General features: G+C 42.3%; 1 protein-coding gene across 5 annotated transcripts in view; it reads right to left on the minus strand.

The window, feature by feature from the left end:
* Nucleotides 1-23,683, minus strand: part of PARD3 (par-3 family cell polarity regulator) — an 867,373-nt gene that overhangs the window by 464,467 nt on the left and 379,223 nt on the right. For all 5 annotated transcript variants that reach the window (XM_073629882.1, XM_073629881.1, XM_073629879.1 and 2 more), the window contains 2 exons: nt 12,305-12,430; nt 2,046-2,518 (listed from right to left, as the gene is read on the minus strand). In XM_073629882.1, coding sequence (XP_073485983.1) covers nt 2,046-2,518; nt 12,305-12,430 — 599 coding nt within the window. The remainder of the gene's footprint in view (nt 1-2,045; nt 2,519-12,304; nt 12,431-23,683) is intronic.

Raw genomic sequence — 23,683 nt, forward strand, 5'->3', positions numbered from 1 at the left:
TTCCCCTCTGGGCCATGTAGTCCGGTCTTCCGACTGGGCCCCCTCTCTTCCTTTTCTTTGTCTTTTTTCTTCCTCTATATGATTAGGTGATTTGCTCTCATGCTTGGAGTTAGTCCCCGTGTTTTGCTTCAAGTTGGCATACGTTCGACAGGGGGATGACCCCCCCATGGTTTATTTTCTTGTGTGATCACTTGGACTAGTCTAGTGTTTTTTTTTTTTTTTGCTTATTTACTTGAGTGTTTAAGTGTCTGTTGTTTTGCGCTATGTTTTAGTGTAAAATGACATTTATGCTGTATTATGGTTGGGGCTCCAACCTGTGCAACCCTTATTGTACAATGACATTTCTGTATTTGGACTTTCTTCTTATAATAAAACAGCTTGAAAGAAAAAGGAATGGGATGCTGGTAAGCAGACAGCTTAGATATAAATAGCCTTCACTAGGGGGAGTTCTAGGTGGGAAGATACTTTTACTTTTTTTTTGTCTACTAGAATAAATCTCTCAGGAGCTTACCCTGCAGATCTTAAAAATTAAAGGCTCACGAAGGAGGCGTGGCCTTGCCTTCGAAACGCGTTTCTATTGGCCACTACCACGGCAGGCTGCACCAGGTCTTACAGCTCCAATCCGTCTTCTCCCCGAGAGCCTCGGCTGGTGTCTTCTCGATTTCACTATGGCCACGGCGGAGACTCACACCTGGCGCCCGCTCTTTGTGCTGACACTGTCCACATGACAAGCCTGTATTCACTCGTCAATTGTGAGTGTATTTTATATCTTCTTACTTTTGTTTATTTATATTAAACCTTACTGCACCCGCGGTGGTTTGGCGCTTCTCGCTTCTCTCTTCCCCCTTCCCTGCATTTCATTTCCACAGCCATAGGGTTCCCAGGCCGCCATAGAAGCAGCCTCGCCACCAGGAGCAGACATACTTAGGACACCTTTATGTGCAAATGACCTTGAACATGCCTTATATTGGACTATTTTGGGACTGACTGAATCATTCATAAATCAACTATTGCAGTACACATTTTTTCCAACTATTTGTCTCTTAGCGCTGAGTTGCGCACTTTGTGTGTTATTCATTTTCTTGTAGTGCCTTTAATACACCTGCAACTTGTTTATTCTGAGTTTATCATTCCATAAGTGCAAAGCAAAATGTAGTATTCACAGGGCGAGTAAACCATATTCTGCTTTCGTCTTGGCTTCAATATATTTACAACTTTATTACTTGTGTTACACTAGCACTAAGGGGTGAAAAACAAAGACTATTGTTAGGCGGTTTTCACTCAGGATGAATGGTAGTCGTCAACCAGAATAGAGTAAATCATGAAAATACAGCATTATGGCCAATAGACGGAGCTGACATTCATCTAGTGACCATAATGAATTATTATTTAATGGGGCAGCACAGTGGTGTAGTGGGTAGCACTCTTGCCTAGCAGTAAAAGGTCACTGGTTCGAATCCCAACCACGACACTACCTGCCTTGAGTTTGCATGTTGTCCCTGTGCCTGCGTGGGTTTCCTGCGGGTACTCCGGTTTCCTCCCACACTACAAAGACATGCTGGTAGGTTAATTGGCTTCTGACAAAATTGGCCCTAGTATATGAATGTGAGTTAGGGACCTTAGATTGTAAGCTGCTTGAGGGTAGGGACTGATGTGAATGTACAATGTATATGTAAAGCGCTGCGTAAATTAGCCGCGCTATACAAGTACCTTAAATAATAATATATAATAATAATATTTATTAGATGCTCTTTATTCTGTATGAAGAATACCATTTGACCTGTACTGAAAATTGCCTAACATTTGAATTTGTCCCTATTTGCACGACACAAATGTACAAGGGGTTTCACTGGACAAACAAAATGAATAGCTCTGCATTTATTTTTATTTTTTTATTATTAAAAAGTGTTAGGTGAAGTCACAGATTCAAAAGATGAATCAGAAATGCCACGATTTATAAAATATCATTAAATAGAAAAAAATATGTATTAAAATGTGAAAAAAAAATCAAGTCCCAAGGACAGTGATACAGTAATGTCTCTTACCTTTCTTGAGCTGGATGTATAGCTTCTTTCCTTTTTTGGTACTGTAACCGCTGGCAGGGGGGCAGTTAGCGCCACGCTGTGGTGAAGGGGTGAGGCCGGTTGGTGGTTTTCCTGCTGAATTGATACTATGAGGTAGGTGTGAGTAAGAGTCAATTTGCTCTGTCTGGTTTCCCTGTCGGGGAACTCTCTGCAGTGTCTGCTCAGGACCAGGAACTCTCTGCAGTGTCTGCTCAGGACCGGGAACTCTCTGCAGTGCCTGCTCAGGACCGGGAACTCTCTGCAGTGTCTGCTCAGGACCGGGACTGTGAAAGTTCCTGTTGTCCATGAACTGGTGGTCAGAGGCATGTTGGCTGGAGTAATAGCTGTTGTTCTCACTTTGAGATAGTTGTTCATACGGTTCTTTGTTAGCAGCAGGCACCACATGGAACCAAATCATGGGCGAGCGCATGGCTTGACGGAACATATGCTGTGCTCTGGATAGATGAGATAAGATTATCAAATTATGAAATTGTTAGGAATATAATTATGCTTTCTAATTATGCAAAATGAGGTGCTGTGTGCCACTATGGAGATAGGAAATTATTTATAGAAAAAAAATAAGTCTTTGCAGTCACTTGTTAGTATGTCACAGTTGGTCCCAATTAATGAGTATTTGTAATGTGCACAAAACAGTCAAAAATAGCAGAGAAAAACTGAGAAACGTGAAATCTGGGATTTACAAACCCAAAGCAAAAACCTGGTCTGTGCTTTGTATATTTTATATACTCATTCCAAAAACTTCACATCAAATCTAATGTAGAACATGCACCTCCAATTTGAACAGCTGATGTGCAGTATGGACCCATCAAGAGGACTGAAAGACACACAAAGTCATCTATCTCATTAGAATCCAGTATGAACATATTTGTGACTTGTGCTGGTTCTGGAAACATTAAAGCTGAACTCCAGGCACATAAAATACAAATGAATGAAGCTTTGTATTTATTAATTTATCAATAAATGTAGGTTTTTAAAAACAGGCAGTTTAAGTACCTGGATTTAATACCTTGCAAACCCACAGTACAACAGAACTAAGACTGGGAGAGGGAGAAACAGCACAAGAAGCCCATCAGTTGTGCTGGTATGCTTATGTGCTAACAAGAAAATGAATATGCCACTAGAGTAACAGAGGAGTTCACCCGTCTGCTGCTTCTACTTTCTCTGTCCAATCACAGGCTGGGGAAGGAACAAAATCCTTAGGCTCCGTTCACACTTGTGCGACTTGGGACATGAAAAATCGCAGCCCATTCTTTTCAATGGCACCCATTCAGATTGATGCGACTTAAAGTTGCAATGATTTTGAAAAGGTGCCTGCACTACTTTGGTGCAACTTTTAATGCAATTTAGGTCCATTGTGTGTAAAGTCATATCAAAGTCACACTGAAAATTGTGCGACTTTGGAGTCACGCTAGTGTGAATGGACTCAAAGTATAACTAAAAAGAAATTTTATTTATTTATTTTTAATTTGGATAGAGTGGAGAGGGATTACAACATCTGTAAGGTTTTAATTGCTATGCCCATGTTAGGGAGATTCACCCTCTCCATTTGTCATGCTTACCGTTGTCATCAAAAGTGAAAGAAGATCAAGGAAGATCAAAATTTTGGCTGTCACCAGACCAGGAATAGAGGGGAAATCTTCCAATGGAGACACTAGTTAGGGTGACCTGGGCATCAACCAGGGATACCCTCACTTTGGAGGGGTTTCCTCTTACCCACTGTTTTGGCTATAGGACAGAAAGTGAAGGGAAACCACACCAATGGGACACAGATGGACTCTATCCAAAAACGCCTTATGTTCTACTTTAAATGTAACGCAATTATAACAAAAATCTTGCCCTGCCAAATGAGGCTGTGTTGTGTGGCAGAGCTGTGTAAATCTCAGGACAACATGGACAAAAAAGAAGATCTGACAGGTATGACAATTCCCTTGTACGTATTTCATTTGTTTATTTAGATGTTTCCTGTAGTTCAGCTTTAAAATTTCAAGCTATAACTGAAGGCCAACTATACCCAAATATGAAATGGCCTTTCCAATCCAAGTGCCTGCATCTTCTGGTTTTTAGCCCTGATGAAGTGCTGAGCTCTGGATGGATCAACTGAAATGTCCATATGCATGATATTAATTTTAATATATTTTGCAGAGAAAAATTGATTCATGAAGATAACCACTTTGATTATTGCTCTTAAAAATATTTCTAACTTCTGACTGGCTTTAATAGTGAGTTTCTATGAGGTTGTCTATTGAAGAGGGCAGAGACTGAAGCACGAGAAAAAGACAATACCTAGTTTTACATAAAGTGGAAAAGGGTTAAAACCGCTATCAATTTTTTATTGCCGCTTGTGTCCCCACTGGGGAGATTCATCCTCAGTTTGTCCTTTGGATACCAAGCGATAAGAAATACACATATTCACAGTTGTCTAGAGCAGTGGTTCTAGAGCAGTACCTCCAACAGGCCATGTTTTAGGAATTTCTCTTAGATAAAATAGATGTCCAAAATACCAAGCCATTGACTATCTTGCACAGGTGCTTTAAATCAAAGGAAAACCTGCAATCATGGCCTGTTGGGGGTTGAGAACCACTAGTCTAGAGAACAAATGTTCTGGTGATAGAAATTATCTGCTCTTTTTGTAAAGGTATCATCTAATTTTCTGTTGTGCCTCCAGAAGCTCCCCAATGAGACACAACCAAATTAGAAAAAATGGTTTTTGGATACAGATAAATTTACCTATGCTATAAACCCAAAGGTATATGGACACTCTTCCAAATAATTGAGTTCAGGTGTTTCCAGAAAAGGGTACCAGCCAGGACTTACTCGTCACCAGTTGCCCCTCCCAACCCTCACCCTGTCCCACCCCTAAACATGTCCTCAAATTATCTCATGAAATTACACTGTTAAATGTTTTAGGCAGAATTAAGTTAGAAAAATAATTATTAACAACAACTTTACCATAAAGCATATTTCATTGATCTGTGATCAACAAAATAAGGATAAAATATGATTGGCTACTATAGGCACTGTACACATCATTACTGCCTTGTTAAGTAACTATTTTAACACTATATTAAATATAACATTAAAAAAAAATTTAAAACCAAAGAATTACACTTTCACTGATTTAGGATGCACAGAGACTTACAGCGGAACACAGCACTGGACATGGGAGCGGGAACTGCCAAAGTTAACTTTTTCTATTAATAAGCTGATGACTGGTTTCAAGGTGGTCCTGAGCAACCAATCACCAGCTTGTTAATAGGAAAAGTAAACTTTGGCAGCTCCTTCCCTGACCCCACCGCATCTAGTTCTTTGCTTACTCCCGCTGTATGCCAGGCCTTCTTGCGAAGAGAAGAGGGACAAAGCTAGAAGGACAATTGGCTTCTGTTCAACCCCGAGAGACACGCAGTCTGTAAGTAGGGCCTAATTTACAGGAAGTGAAATAACCCATACCAACCAATCAGGGAGGATATTCCACTCAAGGAAACATACCTATCACTGGTTGCTAGTGGTTATAGAAATCTGCAAGTCAGACTGTGGAAAGCACATGGATAATGCCCCGTACACACAATAGGATTTTCCGATGGAAAATGTTCCATGGGAGCTTGTTGTTGGAAATTCCGACCATGTAGGCTCCATCGGACATTTTCCATCGGAATTTCCATCACACAAAATTTGAGATCTGGATCTCAAATTTTCCGACAACAAAATCCGTTGTCGTAAATTCCGATCGTGTTTGCACAATTCCAACGCACAAAGTTCCACGCATGCTCAGAATCAAGCAGAAGAGCCGCACTGACTATCGAACGTCATTTTTCTCGGCTCATTGTACGTCACCGCGTTCTTGACATTCGGAATTTCCGACAAGATTTGTGTGACCGTGTGTATGCAAGACAAGTTTGAGTCAACAACTGTCTGAATAAAACCATGGATTTTGTTGTCGGAAAATCCTATCGTGTGTACAGGGCATTAGAGTACAATATCTATAAACATAGAATTACGATACAGAAACTGTATATCCTGTTTTATTTACCTAACCACAAAAAATAACCAGCAACTGACTACTGCACATTTTCCAGAAGGCAAAAAACACTGTGAAAACCAGACAAGTGATATATTTGAGAACTGCTTCAATGTGTGCCAGCCAGCGGCGCTACTCTAACTTCTATCAATTCCCAGGATTTACATCTAAAATATTAACAAACATGTTAAATACATCAAAGAACACTGCCAAGTTCAGGAGGAAAGTTATTGCTAAGCTACAGAACAAGACAAGGAACTGAACACAGCTGGACTTGACAGGGGAGGATACAAGCAGAGCAAACCGTCTGCAGAAATAGGTGAAAATGATCAGAAAGCACAAGCAGATAGAAAATGCTACTAAAATCATCTTGAGATAAATGAATTGGCTATATACAGTATTGTGGAAATGTTTTAGTCACTTGTGAAAAATGCTATCAAATGAGGATGTTTTAATTTGTCAATTAACCTCTTGCACCTGGGCAACCCTTTAAAGGGGCTCTAAAGCCCAGGAGGAAGAGTTGGGCTTTTCCAATTATGTGAGTGGTGTGATTGCCTGTAACACAGCTCCCATAGCCCCTGATCACATGACAAGGATCTGTCCAGTAGTTCCCAAATATAAACAATGACCAGGAAGAGCTCAGTCACTGTGCTGGCAGCCAACTCCAGAGCCAGATTCCTGAGCTGCCACATAAAGAACATCCTGGTCCTCTCTGATAGATAAACTGATCTGTCCAAAAACTGGCTCCACAATGACAGAATGTTGCAATGTAGAGATCTTGAGTGTAACTTTGAAATATGACTTCTGGTAAAGAAGCTTCCATCAGACCAGGACACCCTTTCAAAAGCAAGAGTCAGATGGCTCTTCGGCTGGAGAGTTTGAATCTGAGACAAGACTTTTGAAATTTTTCCAACAATTTCTAAAGGTCAAGGCTTAATCTCAGGGTTCAACAAAATTTCGGAAATTTCTGGACAGTCAATGTCATATTGTCCAACAGAGCCCATGCAGACTGTTCTCTAAACAGAAAGTCGTCTAAGTATGCCACAATAGGGATGCCATAAGAGAGCAACAGGCAAGTCACGGAGCCAGCACATTGGTGAATACCTACCTGAGGACGAGATGCCAAAGGGCAGGGCCACAAACTGGTAGTGGCCCATCAGCAAAGCGTAGGAATTGCTGTTGCGCTAGAAAGATAGGGACAAGTAGGCAAGCATCTTTGAAGGTTGGTGGTAAAGGTGAAGGTCCCCGGTGAATAGATTTTTTTTTTTTAATTCCATGCGGACTTTTTGGACTCCAATGAAGACATACTGAGCTTTAGGATACAGAAAGGGGCAAATTCCCCCTTTGGGCTTCAAAGTAGTGAACAAGTTGGAGAAAAACCCATGGAACCATTTAGCCAAATCAACTAGAGTAATGATATTTTGACCCAAACGACTTAGGAAGGCTCAATGCAGATCTGCCAATTAGAGATGGGCTCGGGTTTGTTTGGGATCTTAGACCTAACCCACCTGCCCGATCCCACTAGGAAGCAGACACTGCACACCACTAATCATAGCCATTGAGACATTTCCCAGTCTGTGCAGCTGCAGACTGGGAAATGTCTCACTGCCTGTGATTAGCAGTGTCGGCTTCCTAGCAGGATCGGGCAAGTGGGTTGGGACCAGGATCCGAAAACGCCCGAGCCCATCTCTACTGCTAATCTGTGCGGTGACACAGGAAAGCTGTAGGTCAGAAACAGAGGAGGGGGCAGTAGTGTAAAGCCCTGTGGTACCACCTTCTGCACCTGTCTAAGATGCAAGCTGTCTAAGCATCCACATAGGTTAACAAATGTCCCCTAACTATGGAAAGTAGAAGTGCAACTTCCTACAGAGGAATGCTTGTCCGAGGGATTGGCAAACACAGTGTCAAGACTTGCAGGTAGATAAGGAGCCAAACTTGAAATTGTCTGAAAGTGGATGTTGAGAGAATGGAGAATCAAAAGGGGCATTTCTTAGCAGATAGAGAGGAAGAGGACTTTGCAATTTGTACCCTAGGTCTTTATGTCAAGAAAGAGGGTGCTCTTACCAGCAGTAGCATCCTTGATGTTATCAAGAGATGACTCAGAGTCTATCCATCACATTTGCTATAAAAGTAAATAAAGCCCTATCGGTACACCTCCCCACCCCATACACACACAAAAAGACAATGAATAATCTGTTATGGTATACAAGAAAACCTAAAATGTATAATGTGCAAAACAGACATCACCGGGAAAAAAATGTCCTGGGCTCAAGGATTTTAGGGGGGGGGGGGGGGGGGGGAATCACTTTACTGCATACGGTCCCCATGCCATCCCTCGCCCCCTACCAACAGCGAAATATATGTAGAAGGACTTACACTTAGAGGCTGTGAGTGGCAACAAGAAGTAGTACTTCTCAACAGTCCAGTTTTTGTTTACACTGTTGCCCCTATAGCATTGTGTACAAAGTTAGCATGAGTTTAACAGCTAAATTCTCACACTACAACGTTAAAACTACAGCGTCTGCATTTTAGCTTGTGTAGCCTTTAAAGTAGGCAGACAATGCACGGCCTCGTGGAAAAACGTACCCTACTGTTTAACATGTGCCAATGATTTTGGTTCAGGTATACTGCTTGATTACTTCATAGACCCAAGGAGTTTTGCAGAGTATTAGATGCTGGATCTCTGGTTTTATTTTGAATGCTTTATTGCTCTGTAAAAGTCTGAGCGGTATATTGATGTTCATAACAACCAGTACCAAGAGCTCAGCTCAGGCATTTGCTCCAATCTACTTGATATTAACCAGGTGTGAATATGATTTGTGGTTTCCAATAAAGAGATATAGATCTTAAGTTGCAGAGTCATTGACCTGAAATGCTGTCTCAATAACAGAAGTTTTGAAATCTTCCAGACTTGATCAAAAAAAAAAAAAAACATTTCCACCATGTACAAAAATAAACCATAATGTAAACATGGCCATTGTCAAGTATTTAAACCTAATTCTGATTTAACAGATGGGGCAGTCGGTAAACGGAGTCATTCACACCACCCCCTTTCCCTGCACTGTAATGGTTACAGCGCAGTCTTTATATCACCGTCCTCCCTGCAGTCATGGCCCCCATCACAGTCCTCCATGCAGTCATGGCCCCCTCACAGCCCTCCCTGCAGTCATGGCCCCCCCATCACAGACCTCCTTGCAGTCATGGCCCCCCCAATCAGAGTCCTCCCTGCAGTCATGGCCCCCATCGCAGTCCACCCTGCAGTCATGGCCCCCCCATCACAGTCCTCCCTGCAGTCATGGCCCCCATCGCAGTCCTCCCTGCAGTCATGGCCCCCATCGCAGTCCTCCCTGCAGTCATGGCCCCCATTGCAGTCCTCCCTGCAGTCATGTCCCCCATCGCAGTCCTCCCTGCAGTTCCTCTTTAAAAGCACCTTCGTACCTTCGGCAGGGCAGAGGGGAAGTTAGCAGCCTGTGCCTACTTAAAAAAGGAGAATTGCACTAGGTACGTGATAAATGTAAAAAAAATGAATAAGATTAAAAAAGGGGGGGGGGGGCCGTGAAGGATATCCTGCAACTAGGCACTATAACCCCGATATAGGGAACAAGAGATATGGATAAAGGTAGGAGTGCAGCGCTGTATAAAAAAGTGAGTATGATGTGTATGATGACAATGTATACAATACATTTCCAATATATCAATAGTGATCAAAATCAGGTGCAAATGAAAACATCAAATACAAAATAGTCCATGTGTGATTATTACTCCATTAGTAGTGAACATGCATATAAAACACACAAAAAAAAATTTTTGTGACAAAAACACAGTTCATAAGTGAAAGTATCCAAATGGAAGATTTCCAATGCGAGACCCTGGGTCTATGTTTTCCACCACTTGTGCTGCCCGTCACCTTTCAATAAACTATGGAGGCTCACCAGAAAGCCTGCGACCGCCCTTACTCAGGGGGATCAAAACAGGCTTAGTAGAACCACAGGAACACTGCTAAGATCTCAGACTTCCTTCACAGGTGACCGGTCGGCATCAATGAAGAGCGCCTTCAATGGCTTGTTCCCAGGAGACAATCGTCGTTCTCAGGGCAGGGATAAGGGCTCCATTAGTCCCTCCATTAGGACTAATGGAGCCCTTACCCCTGCCCTGAGAACAACGATTCTACAAACAATACCCCATAATGACAACATTAAAGAAGTTTGTTGGAAAACTTATCACAGCCTTTGCCATGACACTCAAAAATGAGCTCCAGTGCATTCTGTTTTCACTGATCATCCTTGAGATGTTTCTACAACTTGATTGGAGCCCACCTGTGGTAAATTCAGTTGATTGGACATGATTTGGGAAGGCACACACCTGGCTATATTAGATCCCACAGTTAACCGTGCATGTCAGAAAACAAACAAAGCCATGAAATCCAAGGAATTGTCTGTAGACCTCAGACAGAGGATTGTATCGAGGCACAGATCTGGGGAAGGGTACGGAAACATTTCTGCAGCATTGAAGGTCTTAATGAGCACAGTGGCCTCCATCATCTGCAAAGGGAAGAAGTTTGGAACCACCAGGACTCCTAGAGCGGGCTGCCCCGGCCAAAATGAGAGATTGGGGTAGAAGAGCTTTAGTCAGGGAGGTGACCAAGAACTTGATGGTCACTCTGACAGAGCGTCATCATTTTTCTGTGGAAAGAGGGAAACCTTCTATAAGAACAACCATCTCTGCAGCACTCCACCAACCAGGCCTGATTCGTGGAGTGGCCAGATGGAAGCCACTCCTCAATATTAGGCACATGACAGCCCGCCTGGAGTTTGCCAAAAGGCACCTGAAAGGCTCTCAGACCATGAGAAACAAAATTCTCTGGTCTGAGGAAAACAAAGAGTGAACTCTTTGGCCTGAATGGCAAGCATTATGTCTGAAGGAAACCAGGCACTGCACATCACCTGGCCAATGCCATCCCTACAGTGAAGCATGGTGGTGGCAACAGAATGCTGTGGGGATGTTTCTCAGTGGCAGGAACAGGGAGACTAGTCAGGATTGAGGGAAAGATGACTGCAGCAATGTACAGAGACATCCTTGATGAAAACTCCAAAGACATGCTGGTAGGTTAATTGGATCCTGTCTAAAATTGTCCCTAGTATGTATGAATGGGAGTTAGGGACCTTAGATTGTAAGCTCCTTGAGGGTAGGGACTGATGTGAATGTACAATGTATATGTAAAGCGCTGCGTAAATTGACGGCGCTATATAAGTACCTGAAATAAATAAATAAAAAATAAAACCTGCTCCAGAGCGCTCTGAACCTCAGACTGGGGAGAAGGTTCTTCTTCCAACAGGACAACGACCCTAAGCACACAGCCAAGATAACAAAGGAGTGGCTACAGGACAATTATGTGAATGTCCTTGAGTGGCCCAGCCAAAGCTCAGACTTGAACCTGATTGAACATCTCTGGAGAGATCTGAAACTGACCAAAAATAGATGTTCCAAGCTTGTGGCATCATACTCAAAAAGACTTGAAGCTGTAATGGTGCCAAAGGTGCTTAAACAAAGTATTGAGCAAAGGCTGTGAATACTTATATACATGTTATTTTTTTCATTTTTTATAGTTAATAAATTTGAAATCTTAGCAAACTTCTTTCATGTTGTCGTTATAGGGTATTGTTTGTAGAATTTTGAAAAAAATAATGACTTTAATCAATTTTGGAAAAAAGCTGTAACGTAACAATGTGGAAAAAGTGAAGCGCTGTCAATACTTTCTGGATGCACTGTAATTACTTACTGCCTGGTAGTTTGAGTAAAACTAAATTTAAAAAAAACATGCTGGCAATTTAAGAGCACATTAACATTTTTTTAATAGAGTTTATAAATAACTAATAGCATTGCAAATATTTTCCCAAAACTATATTTACCCTTATTCCAATTTCAAGGACAATGTGTAGGTTTTGAAACAGGATATTGTGTTGAACTTTGGATTGTATCTGATACAGCTATTCTCATAACTCTAGCAGCTACATTTTTCCATCATATTTTTTTTTTTCAAATTATGCGGTGTAGGTCATAGAATGAAAAGATGCAACTTTTTTTTTTTCGATTGATGAACTTTTAAACTTAATTTGTGGTGGAAAAAAATCTTATCTGCACAAGTGCTTTATGGTATTAAAACTCATAATATCTGGTCTTGACTGAAAATGAAGAATCCACTTACTGCTCAAATCTTCTGTTGCGAAGGTCACCGTTGTTAATCCGGACGATACAGTCGTTCTCACGAAAAAGGTTCTCTCGTTCAGCTTTACCACCTTTCTCTAGCCGTTTTACTAATAACCCGAGTGTTCTGCAACATTAACATCACAAATGATTACACATGCAGGACTAGGGCTGCTACTTAATGGCTTGTGCAGATGACAATATTCATACAATATATGAGCAAAGCAAAATATTAACATTCCCTGAAGAAAACAAGGTTAAACTAGCAGAAAGAATAACCTCTTTACTTTTTTTTTTTTAAGAAAAAATACTGCAAGCAGGTACAGACTATAGATGTAATTCATTTAAGTATAATTCCATAAGTACACATCTATAAAATATATATAACTCCAAATCAAATAGAAAAAAAAAACTATAAAAGGTTAAATGAAATCTCTCCAAAGAGCTACAAAGCATTAAAAGCCCGGTCAACCAACACACTTATGTTTATAAGGCAAACTGTAATAGTAAACCCTTACATATACCCAGTGAAGTGACTGGTCTCAGGTGATGCACAGAGCTGAAACAAATCCTTCTACATAAGTTGTACCAGTTTATCTACAGCAATCTGTCTCCTACATCCACTCAGTGCAGGATTTACACAGGATCTTTCAACTCTGCAAAACAGGGGCGGGGAGCTGACGTTACACTTCGCGAGGAGAGTTCTGAGAGCTGATTGGAGGGAAAGGGACACACCTCCTTCACACAGCACACAGGAACAAAGCTGAGGCTGTCAATCACAGGCTGTGCTCTCCCCTCATCCTTTTTCTCTTGGTATCAGGAAAACTAGTTAGAAGTGACTCATGCTGAAAGCCGAAGAACAAGGCAGCAGACAGAAATGACACTTAGTGCTATGGATTAAGACAAGTACACACTATAGAATGATATGCTTTGTTTATATTTCATTTCTGAGGTTCACAAACACTTTAAGAAAAATCAAACTACTATTAGCTACTAAGAAAAATCAGCTACTAAGGCTATCAAATACACTGCAATTGCATAAGAATCAGAAAGTCCACTCAATTTATTAAATTTGAGTTATCTATGACCTACTGCGTCTAGAGCACAGACTACCTCACGTGGTCAAAAGGAAGTCAGTAGGAGCTGTACAGTTTAAGGCCCCTTTCACAGTGATGCGGCACAGCGCAGTGTACCTGCTGCTTTTAGCACTAACTTCTACTATGTCTCATGGTTTTGGTGCATTTTCAGAAAGCGCACCAAAAACAAAGGACATCATAGAAGTCAATGGGAAAGTGCAGCTAACCAGTGCACACAATGCCTTGCACTTGTGGTGTGGCGAAACCACACCGCATCAGCGCGAAAGGGGTCTAAAGCAGTACTTAACTGTCCACATCCCACCCTATGTTTTTTTTTCCCCACTTACCTGTATAGTGCTCTTCAAAATGCATACTTGCCCACAAAGTGAATCCAGTGTTGTCCTGCATCACCATCTTGGTTCTCTTCAGCTGACTATTCTGGGTATAGGCAGCCAGAACCAATGATGCACTAGACTCACCAACTCTAGCCATTTTTAATGTATTTGAGTGCCAAGCCATTAAAATATTTGTCAGGTATTTATTTCTGTTCATGATCTCATTTGGAGGATTATTCCCAACTTCCTGCGCCAGTGAAAACCATCTCCACTTTTTTGTCCACATTCAGTATTACAGGGACAGGAAGTGACAGACATCAATAAAACATTGTCAAATGTTCTAGTCTATCAGTCTGGGTCCCTGCTGGAAAGATTTCCAACCACTTTATGTCTCAGCAATGAAATCAGGCTCCAAAACACTGAGAAATTCAGAAACAGCGAGAGAGACAGAACAAGCAGTTTATCAAGCCTCCCTTTTTATAGTTTAAGTAAAACTATAGGCAAAACTATTTTTTTTTTTTTTTCATTTTGGATAGAGTAAGGCAGGGTTATAACCCTGTCAGTTCTTTTTTTTTTTTTTTACCATCTGTGCCTCATTAGGGGGGGGATTTACCTTCACTTTCTGTCCCATAACCAGAACAGGAAGTGAGAGGAATTCTCTGCAAGCGGAATCCATCTCCCCCCCCCAAAAAAAACTGGTGTCCATATTAATAAAGTTCCACTCTAGTCCTGTGTTGGGATCTTTTAATTTTACTTTCAATGAAAATGAAAGTTTCAATGAAAATTAAATGTAAAGTAAACAAGATATATAGAGAGGATGACTCTCCCCAACGGCCACAGACAGCAATAAAAACCTGACATGGGTTTTAACCCTCTCCACTCTATACAAAGATTATATATGCCTTTAGTTATACTTTACCTTTTTGACTGACTATAGGTTTATGTTTGTGCTAACTATGTTTGAAACCACTTATGCCCTGTAGACACGGTCAGATTTTCCGACGGAAAATGTGTGATAGGACCTTGTTGTCGGAAATTCTGACCGTGTGTGGGCTCCATCACACATTTTCCATCGGAATTTCAGACACACAAAGTTTGAGAGCAGGCTATAAAATTTTCCGACAACAAAATCAGTTGTCGGAAATTCTGATGTAATTCGTGTGTACACAAATCCGACGCACAAAGTGCCACGCATGCTCAGAATAAATTAAGAGATGAAAGCTATTGGCCACTGCCCCATTTATAGTCCCGACGTACGTGTTTTATGTCACCACGTTCAGAACGATTGGATTTCCCGACAACTTTGTGTGACCGTGTGTATGCAAGACAAGTTTGAGCCAACATCCATCAGAAAAAATCCATCCGTGTGTACAAGGCATAACTGTTGACTCACTACCTCTGCTGGAAGCTTATTCCAAACATCTACTCTCTTGGTAAAATATTTGCCAAGATTAGTTGAGATAGTTACTTAAGATAAGTCACTGTGTTCTTGAAGTTAACCACCTCAATAACGGCGTACGTTTATATATGGCTGCATATTAAGGTGGTTTTAACAGGATCATGGTTGAAGCTACAAATAAGAACCTGGTACTGTTTTTTGTCAGAAGGTGATTCCCTATACAGGTGGCTGAGGGGGCTCATCCATTCCTTGCAGCTGCCTTTCCCGGGATCTCTTCTCTCACCCGATAGCATCTGCTGTACTGACGTTGTTCCTCCCCCCTCTGCCACGCCAGAAACTGTAAGCAACCAGAATTTTGTCACTTCTGGTTTTGATTTGTTTGTTTACAAACTGTTGCTGGCTTAAACAGCATCTGATCAAATGGATCTCGGTACTTATAAAGAGGACCTGTGGCAGCCCATAGCAAAAAAAAAATATATATATATATATATATATATATATATATATATATATATATATATATATATATATAACTATAACACATATACATATATTAAAGGGACAGTGACCATATTCGTAAGTGCATATGTAATTGGCTCCACACATGTCCGGTATCACCGCAAACATCACAGTGACAGCAATAATTCTAGCGCCAGACTTCCAGTGTAACTCTGAACTGGTAACCTGTAAAGGATTTTAAGGTATTGCTATTTGTGGGTGTATGCAATTTTTAAGCGTGACATGATAAGTATTTATTCTGCGTAACATCATCTTTTATATTTTACCAAAAATATTATATTGTGTGCGCACTAAAATTAATTAAAGTGTATTTTTCCTGAAAATTTGCATTTAATAAACTGCTCCGCAAACATGTGGCATAAAAAAATTGCAACTACAGCCATTTTATTGTCCAAGGCCTTTGCTCGAAATAAATATCATGTTTAAGGGGTTCTAAGTTATTAAGTTCATATTGAAAATACTGCCCTCCTGAACCTTATTCACATGGTTCAAATCATGCCTTCCCTGTTCAAAACAGAATAAATCTGTTTGGCTGGAGTTGGACTTTTGTAACCTCCTTTCCCATCCAATGATACTGAAAGTAATAACTCCTGAATTGGGGATACAATATTACCAACTGTTTCATAGGAGCGAGAGTTCTTCGTAACTGAAGACTGGATATTAGAGTAAGAAAAAAAGTAATTTTTTACTGCTGTACAATAACTTGTGCAACAACAGAAACAAGGTTCATATCTCGCTGAAAAATATCAATGATATTAAAGGCAACACAAACCCTACAGAATTTGGCCTGTAGATCTGTGTTTTATATGGTCAAGGAACTGTGTAGCCTCCAATATCCTTGGGTCATACAGCAGACAATGCAATATACGGCGTGTATTACAGGTATCTTCTATACATCATCTTTTTCAAATGTTACAAATAATGTTTTCTCTACAAGAATGTGTTTATTTAAAGGTCTGAATAGTGTTACTAAGGAACATTTAGAAAGAAAGAGTAAAGGTGACACCGTATAACATTTCAAGATGAGCAAACCACAAAAGTCCAACGATATATAGTGACAAAACAATCAAGAATGTAAGAATGAGCCCACAAAGCTTATTGTCATAGCTATTTCTTTCTTCCAACTGCAATAACTGGCCTCTCCAATTCTATAGTTGAGAATTACAATCCTGGAGACTGCGATGTACTGAAGTGCAATAGATATGCACACAAAAGGGAAAAAACTGTATAACAATTTATATATATATATATATATATATATATATATATATATATATATATATATATGCGGGGCCCTCTGAATCCTCTTGTACCAAAATGGTGTTGTAGCTGTAGTGTCTGCCTTTATTTTGTAAAGCGCTGAGCAAACGGTTGGCGCTATATAAATCCTGGATAATAATATTAATACTCTCAAACCATTAAATGGCTGCTCTCAAAACTGATCAGATGTGCTGCACCATGGCAGTTGCAAATTAAACAGAGGCTAAGATTGCAGCTTCCTTAGAACAGAAGGGTTTAGTTCCACTCAAAAAGAGAAGTACAGGATTTTTTTTTTTTATCAAGAATCACACTTACCTAGGTGGATGCAACATCGATCTGATGCTTCATCTGTCCCCCACCGGCTCCAACACAGAGAACCGAGCGATCAAACACAGCTGATCACTCAGTTCTCACAGCTCTGTGAGTAGAGAGCTGGTGATTGAAGCACTGAGCTGTGGAGAGGGCGGGAGCAGCTGGCTCAGGCACTCGGCAACTCCCTAAGAGGCTGAGCCAGGTGTCAGTCCAGACTCCTGGGCTGATCCTGACCATATGGTCACGATTATTCCCCAGCCTGGACCGGCTCTGTGACTTCAGCCTGCTGTCTGCTGAAAATGGGTCACAGGAGTGCAGAACGTACTGCACTTCTGTGATCCACAGGAGAAGTACAGACAAACAAGCTTTGGCTGTACTTCACCTTTAACAGGGTAATATGAGGCCCATGGCAATGATCAAGCACATCTAAAAAGGATCAACAATCATTACATGAATTGGAAATAATCTAGCCTTGCCAATAATCTGGCACAACACCGCCACTTTAAAACAAACCACTAATCAAAAATAGGATTTTTTCGCCATACTTACCTGGTAAAATCCTTTTCTTTGAGTACATCATGGGCCGCAAATCAGGCTAATTTTCATTACCTGCTGGGTTATACTGCATCACCAGGTGAATGGACACTGGTAGACCAAAGGTCTTCAGACAGGAAGTGATCCCCTATATAACCCCTCCCACACAGGAAGCACTTCAGTTTTGTAGCAAGCACTGAATCCTCAAAAAAACAAAAAAAAAAACAAAGAAGAGTAGAGGGATCTCTGTGTCCCATTATGTACTCAAAGAAAAGGATTTTACAGGTAAGCATGACGAAAAAATCCTATTTTCTTTTTCATACATCATGGGAGACAGAGTCAGGCTAATATTAATTACCTACTGAGACGTTCCAGAGCAATAACCTTGAGGAGAGGGAGACACCCTGCTAAACAATAGCCATCAGAACGTATACGGCAGCCCGCAGCAAGCTGCGGCCGAAAGCCAAATCCTTGGCTGCTCGAACATCCACTTGATAAAATTTTGTGAACATATGCACTGAGGACAAGGTTGCAGCCTTACAAATCTGAGCCACAAATACCTGATGGCGAAAAAGCCCAGGAGGTTCCTACACCCCTGGTAGAATGAGCTCTCACCCTAAAGGGAGAAGCTTTACGTTTCAGACCGTAGGCCTGAATGACCAATTGACAATTTGGAAGCTGCCTGCCCTTTTTTGGGTCCTTTTGGTAAAACAAAAATAGGAGTCTGATCCTCGGATCTCCGCAGATCTAGAAAAATAAACCTTGACTGCCGGGACAATGTCCAAAGAATGCAGTCGCCTCTCAAACGCTGAATGAGGCTGAGAGAAAAAAGGCGGCAAAATAACGTCCTGATTTAAAAGAAAGGCCGACACCACTTTTAACAAAAAAGGGTAGAACAGGTCGTAACACGACCCTGTCGTGGTGAAGGATCAAGTATGGTTCCCTGCACGAAAAGGCCGCCAACTCCGACAGCCTTCTAGCTGAGGTGATGGCCATCAGGAAGGCTAGCTTGCGTGACAGCAAGTCTAATGCCGCGTACACGACCGTTTTTTCCGTCGGAATAAACTCTGAAGGTTTTTCCGACGGAGTTCCGCTGAAACTGTCTTGCCTACACACGATCACACCAAAGTCCGACCGTGATGTACAACACGTACGACGGGACTAGAAAAAGGAAGTTCAATAGCGAGTAGCCAATAGCTGCCGTCTCATACTTGCTTCAGAGCATGCGTCGTTTTTGGTCCGTCGGAACAGCATACAGACGAGCGGTTTTCCCGATAGGAACTGATTCCATTGGAAAGATTTAAAGCATGTTCTACTTCTAGGTCCTTTAGAATTTTTGAAAAAAAAAAATTCCGATGAGGCCCACACACGATCGGGATGTCCAATGAAAAGATTCTGCCGGAAAGTCCGACCGTTTGTACGCAGCATAATGGAATTTCCCTGATAGGTTCAAATGGTCTTTTCTGTAACCCAGACAACACCAAGTTCATGTCCCCAAGGACACATAGGTGACCTAATGGGGAGGAAGCAAGCGAGTTACCCCCTGCATAACGGTTCGGATCAGTGAATGGGAGGCTAAAGGCCTTTGGAAGAATACTGATAGGGCCGAAACGTGATCTCTGATTGTACTCAAAGCCAATTTGATTTCCACAACTGACTGTGGAAAAGAGAATTCTCCTAATCACGTATTTCCAAGGATGCCATTTTCTGGCTTCACACTAAGCAATATAAGTCTTCCAGACCTTATGATAAATTTTTCTAGTCACAGCTTTTCTAGCATTCACTAGGATAGACACTACTGATCCCGAGATGCCATGGTCCTTTAACACCCTGGCTTCAATAGCCACGCCGTCAAATTTAGAGACTGTAACTGGGGTGGAATATAGGACCTTGAGACAGTAGATCGGGGCAATGTGGAAGCGTCCATGGCCCATCTATTGTCAGTCTCACAATCTCCGGGAACCAGGGCCTTCTGGGCCAGGCTGGTGCCACCAGAATTACTGGAACCCCCTCTTTCTGAATCCTGCGCAACAAAATGTGGATGAAGAAGGATCCGAGGGAAAGCATAAACCAGGGAGTACTGTTTCCATGGAACTATCAGAGCATCTGCTCCGATTGCCAGAGGATCCCGTGTTTGGACACAAATTGCTGTAGCTTGTTGTTGAACTTGGATGCCAATAGGTCGACCTCTAGCCATCCTCAACCCTGGCAAATTTCCTGGAACACCCCTGGGTGTAGGGACCTTTCCCCCAGGCAGATCTGCTGGCGGCTGAGATAATCTGCCTTCTAGTTCTCTACTCCCGGGATATGGATTGCCAATATAAATCGGCACATGTCCCTCTGCCCAGGCTAGTATGTGGTTCACCTCCTTCAGAGCTGAACGACTCCTGGTACCGCCTTGGTGGTTTATATAGGCCATTGCAGTGGCATTGTCGGACTGAACCCTGATAGGGCAGTCCTGAAGCTCCACCGGCCAGGACCGTAGGGCCAGACATAGTACCCGTAATTCCAGGACGTTGATGGGCTGGATCTGTTCTGTCCCTGACCATTCGCCCTGAGCTGTGAGCCCTTCTAGGGTTGCTCCCGAGCCTGAGAGACTAGCATCTGTAGTCAGTACTCTCCAAGTTACCAGAAGAAAGGATTTTCCCTTTCGCAGGCTGTGATCCTGCAACCACCAGTTTAGGCTTAAGCGTGCCCGAGGAGATAAGAACATTTGATAATCCAGGGCTTTTCCTTTTCTGGTCCAGGCCAACAAGATGTCTTGTTGTAAAGACCTGGAATGGAACTGGGCAGAAGGCAATGCCTAAAAGGAGGATACCATCCTCCCTAGAAGACTCATAAAGAGCCGAATGGAGGGTTGTCTGGTGAACCTTATCTGATGCACCTGAACCTTCAGGGCACAGATCCTTACGCGTAGCAAGAATATTCTTGCTTGAACCGTAACTAGGATCAGACCTAAATACTTTAGACTTTGAGCTGGTTTCAAGGCTGACTTTTCGTTATTTATGATCCAGCCTAAGCTTTTCAAATACCGCACTGTGCATATTATGCTCTGTTCTAGAGCCTGTAATGAGTGATCTCTGAGTAGGTCGTCCAGTTACCCCAGCACTAGGATCCCTTGGGTCCTTAAAAGACCCAGTACTGGTGCTAGGACCTTTGTGAACACCCAGGGAGCTGTAGCCACCTCAATGGGTAGAGCCACAAACTGAAAATTACGTTCCTCTACTGCAAAACATAGGAACCTTTGATGAGGCTGAAAGATAAGGTATGTGTAAATACGCGTCTTTTATATCGATGGAGGCTAAAAAGTCTCCCCTCTGGAGTGAGGCTACTACTGTGCGGACAGACTCCATCCGAAAGGACTGTATAAGTAGATACTTGTTCAGGGATCTTAGGTCCAAAATGGGCCTTGTGTCCCCATTTGGTTTCTGAACCATAAACAACTTTGAGTAAAACCCTGTGCCCCTTTCGGATACCGAAACTTCTACAATCACTCCTTGATGTACTAGATGATGTAGTGCCTGAAGCAATAAGTTTCTTTTGGAGAATCCGAGGGAACACTGGATCTTAAAAACCTTTAAGGGGAAACCCCCCGCAACTCTAGCTTGTAACCGCGAGGTATATAATTGAGGTGACCCACTCGTCCTGAATTATTGTTCTCCAAATGTCTGCAAAGAACACCAGCCTTCCCCCCACTCGATGGAGTGGGGGGCATCCCCTCAAAAGGAAGGCTTGGTGCTGGGTTTAGAAGAATCGTGGACCCAGGGCCTGTTCTGGCCCTGGCCCTATCGCCCTGTTGGCAGCGGAACCGCCTTGACGCTGAGACATTGGAGGAAGCAGTCTTGAGGTTTTAAACAAGGGACGTCTGGTGCTTTTCTTCACAGGAAGTAGAGAACTCTTCCCTCCGGAGATCTTTTGGCTATATTTGTTCAAATGATCACCAAATAAATGTTTCCCATAAAAAGGGAAACCTGCCAATAACTTTACAAGGAAGCTCGGCTGACCAGTTCTTAAGCCATAAGAGTCTGCGCATATGTACAGACGAGAGAGCCAAACAAGAAACCTGCTGTATTAAATCTTTTAAGGCATCAATAGCAAAACACAGCGCTTGAGATATATCTGTCTTACTTTCAGGCAGCTCATCCTGCTGGTTAGGCCTATCAGGCCGTTTGACCTGATCCTTTACGGACTGACAGATACCAATTGCTGCAACAGCTGGCTGAAAAGCTGAACTGGCCAAAGAAATAATGACTCCAATTTCTTGTCAACCAGGTCTTTCAAGCCCTGTGCTTTATCTACCAGATAAGTTAAGTTCTTGTTTAAGGAAGAGACTGCTGCATCTACTGCTGGCATGCTCCATTTTTTAACGAACTTTTCATCCATGGTATATAAAAGGGAAAACCTCTTAGGAGGAACAAAAATCCTGTCAGGATGTTCCCAATCAGCATACACCACTTGTTCCAACAGGGGATGTAGGTGGAAAGCCTGTGTGGCCTGAAGAGGCCTCAGGAATCCCAAAGAGGACCAGGGGGACTCAGTCACCTCTGCCAGAAACAACTTAAAGGCAGAACGAACCATTTCAGTCAGAGTCAGGATCAAAAGCCTCTGCGACTGAGGCAGACATCAACTGGATATCTTCTTGTCCAGATTGCTCAGAAGCAGACTCATCTGCCGGGCCCTCCACAGAGTCCTGAGCTTTAAGCTCTTCCAATCCTCAACCCATTTCTGCTCCAGGCTAGGAGGCTCCGGGGAAAGGGATCTGTCACGTTTCCTGCTACCCTGCGGGATGGAGGCAATCATGCCAGCAATCCTGTGCTTTAACCCGGCTAGGGATGAGAACAGTTCATCCTTAGTGATAAAGGGTGAAGCAGCAGCATTGACTGTAGGCACTATACCAGATAGGCACAGCATCTCATATTGCCCGGAAGCTTCTGGTCTTCCAGGGGATACAACACTAGGGATACTAGGTTTCTCAAGGACTACTGGCGGCATCGCTGTGTCAAATGGATCCGATTGGTCAATCCCTTGATTCATTTAAGAACTGTTTGTGGGACTAGAGACCTGGAGCTCAGAGAGCTCAAACAAACCGTGCCATCCACCTTGCAGACACTGGTTAAAAAAAAGAAAAAAAAACTGAAGTGCTTCCTGTGTGGGGGGGTTATATAGGGGATCACTTCCTGTCTGAAGACCTTTGGTCTACCAGTGTGCATTCACCTGGTGATGAGAGTATCACCCAGTAGGTAATGAATATTAGCCTGACTCTGTGTCCCATGATGTATGAAAAAGAAAAAGATTTCCCCCCCCCCCCCGCCTATACAGCACCCTTAATTTCTGTTCAGAATTTTTTGACAGCTGGTCACAAGACCAAAAGTAAAACTATTGGTCACAAAATCTCTGCTAAAAACAAACAATCATTCACTTAGTGGTTTTGCTCAAACGCTTATTGACCACTTCACAGCGATTACATGACTGCTTCTCAGCCTTTGGTTATATGACTTGCTATCATGGAACTGCGATGAAGTGGATTCCTTGGTACTGGTATTTAGATTCGATCCATCCATGGGCAGGCTGATTGTACCAAAGTCGATCCATTGATTGACTTGTGTACAACCAGCATGTCAGATGTTTAGCATGTGATTATTGCCAGCAGCTATAGCCGCTAGCAGTGCTCATTGCGCGCTCCCATCTGAAATATGCTGCAGCTGGACAGGGCCAAACGCTGAACCATGCTGTACTCATTTAGAGCCATATTCTTGGATAGCAAAATACCTAAACACTCACCCAACCTTTTAAAATGCTGTGACACTTACTGAGCCATTTCTACAGAAGTGATGGATAAAGAACGAGGTACACGACCATCTAATCCCGTAAAACTATAATAATCCCTAAATCACAACAAGATCGTCTACCCATCATCTAAACCAAGTCACATTTATCCCTTACAA

This window comes from Aquarana catesbeiana, linkage group LG05, assembly GCF_042186555.1.
Source record: "Aquarana catesbeiana isolate 2022-GZ linkage group LG05, ASM4218655v1, whole genome shotgun sequence".
Taxonomy (NCBI): Eukaryota; Metazoa; Chordata; class Amphibia; order Anura; family Ranidae; genus Aquarana; species Aquarana catesbeiana.